The sequence below is a fragment of the Neoarius graeffei genome, chromosome 11 (assembly GCF_027579695.1).
Source record: "Neoarius graeffei isolate fNeoGra1 chromosome 11, fNeoGra1.pri, whole genome shotgun sequence".
Taxonomy (NCBI): domain Eukaryota; kingdom Metazoa; phylum Chordata; class Actinopteri; order Siluriformes; family Ariidae; genus Neoarius; species Neoarius graeffei.
This window is the reverse complement of record NC_083579.1, coordinates 15,276,655-15,282,654: the sequence shown is the minus strand read 5'-3', so window position 1 is coordinate 15,282,654 and position 6,000 is coordinate 15,276,655. Positions and strand designations below refer to the sequence as shown.

The 6,000-nt window shown below is 43.0% G+C and overlaps 1 protein-coding gene across 4 annotated transcripts in view; it reads right to left on the bottom strand.

Annotated features, from left to right (window-relative positions):
- Positions 1-851: 851 nt before the first annotated feature.
- The window catches only part of esrrga (estrogen-related receptor gamma a), a 95,300-nt gene continuing 90,151 nt past the window's right edge, over positions 852-6,000 (bottom strand). For all 4 annotated transcript variants that reach the window (XM_060932897.1, XM_060932898.1, XM_060932899.1 and 1 more), the window contains exon 8: positions 852-1,267. In XM_060932897.1, the coding sequence (XP_060788880.1) occupies positions 1,023-1,267 (245 nt within the window). In that variant the 3' untranslated portion in view covers positions 852-1,022. The remainder of the gene's footprint in view (positions 1,268-6,000) is intronic.

Below are 6,000 nucleotides of genomic sequence, written 5' to 3'. Positions count from 1 at the left end.
TACCGAAAGTGTTAGAGTTGGTTGAAAAAAACAACAACAATAATAATATCAACAACAACAACAACAACAAAAAAAAACTGTTCAATTATCAACATGTGATCAAATGCTTGTATGATGTCCATACTACATATTTACACCCTTCAGTATAAATGCACTGAGAGAAAGCACAGTAAAATATCAATAAATAAATGAGTCTATTCCTTGTCCACTACAGTACCTCTGTTTTGTATTGCATGAGAGACTAATGCTCAGGATCGTCCCTGAAAAGAGAGATGGTGAAATCATTCAAAAGTGTTCGGAAGACTCAAAAGGAAAGGAAAGGAAAGGAAAGAAGAAGGGAATCGATCCCCAGTGGTTGCTTGATTGAAATCAACATCACGCGCAGCTTCTTCAGATGGGAAACAAAAGAAGTCAGAAGAAATAAACAAACAAACAAACAAACGAAAAATCTCTGTTTGGCGAATGCGCTGTCATACTGCTCTTGTGAGGTCAGGTGGTAACACTACTGCCTGCTGTTAGGGTGTGGCCGTTTGTTAAAGAGGGACAGTTGGACGTGGGTTTGGGACATTACAGTTTCATCGGCATCCCACTCAGTGGAACTCCTTCCTTTGGCAGGGTTTGTCATTCTTAGATTTCTTAGATCCAGTTCCTTTTTAGGTGAAAATCAACAAAATGTTCTTCGAAAGCTCTAAAAACTGCACTGGTTTTCAGAGAAGAACGAGTCAAAAGCTGCTTCCAAGTCCTGCTGCTAAACAGTACAGAGAAGTCCTATGAATCGGCATGTTGGGGTTTTTTTTCTCCTCAACAACTACACTTTATTAGTTCTTTTATGCACCGAGCATAATGTCAATAGTTCAGAATATTGTTAAGGTTAAGTTGCTATTAGATACCGTTGTTTATGGAGAAAAGTTTCGCAAACAAACGGTATATCAGTCATCGCCTGCCCAGTGTAGTGAGAGTGCTCATGTGTACGCCCGGCCCGCTCCTTCAGGACCGAACCGGTCGAGGCAACCGTGGCCGAGCTAGACCTTGGCCTCGAGCAGCTCCAAGAAGAGTTTGTGCATGGGCACCTTGCCGTCCTGTTTGATGCTGTAGAAGTGCTGCACGGCTTTAGTGGACGTCTGGCGCAGCAGCGGCAGCGTCATAAGCAGCTTTCCGGCGCGGCGCGGGTCTTCGGTGTGCTGGCTGCTCTCGTAGTCCTGCAGCGCCTCGTGCAGCACATCCTGCAACTTCTGCACCGCCTCCACGTCCTCTATATGCATGGAGTCTAATGGTGAAAACACACACACGTTGTTATACAGCGGCATATACAGTGGTGCTTGAAAGTTTGTGAACCCTTTAGAATTTTCTATATTTCTGCATAAATAGGACCTAAAACATCATCAGATTTTCACACAAGTCCTAAAAGTAGATAAAGAGAACCCAGTTAAACAAATGAGACAAAAATATTATACTTGGTCATTTATTAATTGAGGAAAATGATCCAATATTACATATCTGTGAGTGGCAAAAGTATGTGAACCTTTGCTTTCAGTATCTGGTGTGACCCCCTTGTGCAGCAATAACTGCAACTAAATGTTTCCGGTAACTGTTGATCAGTCCTGCACACCGGCTTGGAGGAATTTTAGCCCGTTCCTCCGTACAGAACAGCTTCAACTCTGGGATGTTGGTGGGTTTCCTCACATGAACTGCTCGCTTCAGGTCCTTCCACATAATTTTGATTGGATTAAGGTCAAGACTTTGACTTGGCCATTCCAAAACATTAACTTTATTCTTCTTTAACCATTCTTTGGTAGAACAACTTGTGTGCTTAGAGTCGTTGTCTTGCTGCATGACCCACCTTCTCTTGAGATTCAGTTCATGGACAGATGTCCTGACATTTTCCTTTAGAATTCGCTGGTATAATTCAGAATTCATTGCTCCATCAATGATGGCAAGCCGTCCTGGTCCAGATGCAGCAAAACAGGCCCAAACCATGATACTACCACCACCATGTTTCACAGATGGGATAAGGTTCTTATGCTGGAATGCAGTGTTTTCCTTTCTCCAAACATAACGCTTCTTATTTAAACCAAAAAGTTCTATTTTGGTCTCATCCATCCACAAAACATTTTTCCAATAGCCTTCTGGCTTGTCCACGTGATCTTTAGCAAACTGCAGACGAGCAGCAATGTTCTTTTTGGAGAGCAGTGGCTTTTTCCTTGCAACTCTGCCATGCACACCATTGTTGTTCAGTGTCCTCCTGATGGTGGACTCATGAACTGAAAGATACTGAAAGCAAAGGTTCACATACGGTTGCCACTCACAGATATGCAATATTGGATCATTTTTCTCAATAAATAAATGACCAAGTATAATATTTTGTCTCATTTGTTTAACTGGGTTCTCTTTATCTACTTTTAGGGCTTGTGTGAAGATCTGATGATGTTTTAGGTCATATTTATGCAGAAATATAGAAAATTCTAAAGGGTTCAGAAACTTTCAAGCACCACTGTAGATGAACCTCACAGTAAATGAACAGAGCAGACACAGAAGAAGGTTAAAACAAGAAATCTTCTTAATCTAGTCTTCACAATACCATGGCATCAAATAATCAGACATGCCAGATAATTAGCATCTAATCCAAATTTTGTCCATTTCAGCAGGCAATGAATAACAACTAAATACCTTTCGGTTAAACAAATCTTCGACTTAAAGCAGATACAGTAATTGTTCATGTTTATCCATGTTGTTGGAAAAAAAAAACATGCAAGGATCACTGCTAAAAAAAAAAGTGAGGAAAAAGGGATTGACTGTTCTTTTCTGCCAGGCTGGAGCTCATTCTACAGTGATTAAATGCACAGTGGAGTATTAAGCAGCGAGGTTGCGCTCAGCGCATGTTTACAAGGCTCTCTGCGGGTCTGATGAATGGTACGCACGACAGGAACAACACTTGGAAGCAAGCTGATACGAAGCACGAGCCTGAACAAGAGCAGACAATGAGACGCCTTTCAGGTGTCAATCCCTGCGCATGACTGGCATCGTCGAAGAGGAATGTCAGACAGGGTCTATTTGCATATTTGCTTGTTAGCAAAGCATGCACGCTTTCCAGAGCACCTCTACGATTGTAACAAGACTCGCAGAACTAAATGCTCTTTGCTGGAACATTCTCCTGGGGTTGGACTCTATTGAAAACACTGAGCTGAGGGTTCTGCCAAATAGTTGGCATACACAATGCTAGTTGAATTTTTAATGCTTTTTCATACCGAGTCAAGAAATCTGGAGGAGAAAAAGCTCGTGATGATAATGCTCTCAAAGCCACGCGGGTAAAGATGGCGCTTTAATGGACCGCCAAATCCAAAACAACACGTGAGCCGGGAGCCATTCTGTTGGGACTGCATGTCGGAACGCACACAAGTCTTTAGCCAAGTGATGACAATCCAAATCGATACATATTTGCTAAATAATAACTGCAGGGTCAAATATCGATGAGGTAGAAATCCCGTACCACAGCGGTGCTTTTCATTGTGCTGGAAGTGTTTCCGAGCTATAACACCATACAGTCTGTCCACTTCACGTAATGGCTCAATATTCCAAGCCTTCAGTGTCAGGATGCCCAATCCGAGCCCATCTAGAATTCAGACAGCAAGGTCTTGTCCATCAGTCACATGGGCTTTGGCCATCTGAAAAAAGTGACCCGTGACGAGACGGAAATCCCTGCCAGGAAAATGCTTAACTGCACCTTTCCACCAAGCCTGCCATCCCAGCAGCGCCATCAATCTAAGTATCAGCAGAGGTGCCAGACAACTTACACTATTGTGGGAAACGTATATATCATTGTCTGGGCTTGAGATGCAAGATCTTCTTGGTTTAAAACGCAGTACTTTCTTCTATCAGAAGGAGAGAGAGAGACAGAGAAGCGAAGAGAGAGGCTTTAGTACAGATGGTGTTGGAGGACAAAGCCAACCGTAGCACAATTCAGTGCTGCGAAAATGACGTCATGCTGGAATGAAGGCTGCAACGCCATACTGAAAGTGATAAACGAAGAGAAAATAATTCTTCATCTGTTGTCGGAGACGAAGTGTAGCTCGTAATCAATAACCTAAAGAGTGTGTTAAAGGTATACGGCCTTCCGATTTCATTAAATCGGTGAAATTTAGTTCCCTCTGAAATTTGCTCATTGTGATATTTGTTTATTTCTGTAATATCTAAAAAACCTCAGGCCATTCTGTTGCTGGGAAGTTATTTAAATTACTCGCTTCGTGCAGTCAAGCAGACAGAGGAAGTCCGCGTACGCATGCGCAGGTTTACCTTGACCATGTACTGACAGTTCCATCATTCTGTCGCTAAACGAACAGCTGATCACACTGAGGTGCTCGCTGACCGCCGATATTTCTTAGTTTGGTCCTTTGTTTCCTTTCCTTCGTATATAACATAACGTCTTTCCTTCTCGCTTTCCGTCACTGTAGTCGGTCTTTCACGTTTCATTCGCATACTCGTGTCCTCCATTTTCCTTTCCTGTTTCAGATTTGTATCCCACAATGCCTTGCGCCAACAGGGAAAGCCCACCACCATGTGATGCATGATGTAGTATCTTGAATTGGGTCATGGTGAAGCAGGAAAAAATAGCGGAGAATTTAGGGCCATGTGGCCTTAAATTCATTAATTGTTCTATTTTTCAAAAACCAATAAAATTGGAAGTCTGTGATTTGAATTCAGTAGCTTTCGGTCCACGAAACAAAAATAATTGGATTTCAGGGAAAATTCATTTTATGACTTACACTTGAAAAATCTAAAAGGCAGTCTAGCTTTAAGGAATTTATTTAAAATTAGCACGTTCAAAAGGTAGGGTTGTAAAAAACAGTACAGGAGAGAAAACTTGAAAATAAAATCCAGGGACGGTATAAAGCCCCCGCGTCCTTTCTGGACACCTTTGAACTCTTCTCCTGGGGCGGAGCTTTGAATGGTGCAACAGGACGACACGAGAGGAAGAGATATCTGGTCATGGTGAAAGGTGACTGAAAACTGAAAAGGGTACCAACATGATTATGAGCACAAAGTTAAAAAAAAATACAGGCTACTGAATAGCAGAACAGATCTGGACATGAATCTTGGGTTTCTGTAGCCAGCAGGCAACAACGCATGCATGACTTGGGGAACATGTCCAGCTCTGGGAGGAGAGGAATGGTGCAAGTCCATGGAAATAAATCTGGACATTGCTCTCGTCCCCACCCAAACAATCGGTCTCTAGGCTCGTGGTCATTGACAAGAGGGATGAACTGTTAATTGCAAAATCAATTAAAAAAAGCATTTCTCTAGAGCCACGCACCCTCTCCTTCTGGAGGGCAGCAGGGGCCGCGAGTGTCCAGCGGGCCGAGCTGTTGTCTGTGAGCGAGAGCAAGAGCAATCTGCTTTTTCATTTTTCAGCATGGCCAGACCCAGCCGGAGATTGATCGTCACATATGGCCTCAGAAAACAAACTGTCAATACCTTGAACGCTGGAGAATTTGAACAAATAGCTGCCCTCCTATTCAAGCTGCTCGCTGCATCCCATTTAACAGATTTTATCGACAGTTTCCTTCTTGTAATTAAAGGGGGGAGGGGGATGAAAAAAACACGACGGCCAGCAACCAAGATAAAGTTCAAAGATGGGGTCAAAGGAAAGGAGCCGCAGGGGCAGGAGGGGCACACATCTGAGCGTGTTATTGACACACAGGTGCACACTGATGGGCTCCTTGTTTTAGAGCTATCTGAAGATGAACTTATGCTAATGAGGGAAAAGGGACATGCCTTCAAACAAAGTGAGAGAGAGAGTGAGAAGGAGAAGGAGGTGTCTGCGAGCTCTCTGCACTTATTCCGTATCAGAATAATCCGATGGATCTGTGCCTAATAATACCACGAGAGAAAAAGACATCAGTTGTCGGAGAGTTTAACTCCTCCAGTGCCATGACAACACAGAACCTCTGCGAATGAAAGAACGACAAATTTGATCAAGCTTTCGGTGCTGAATGTGGGTATGTT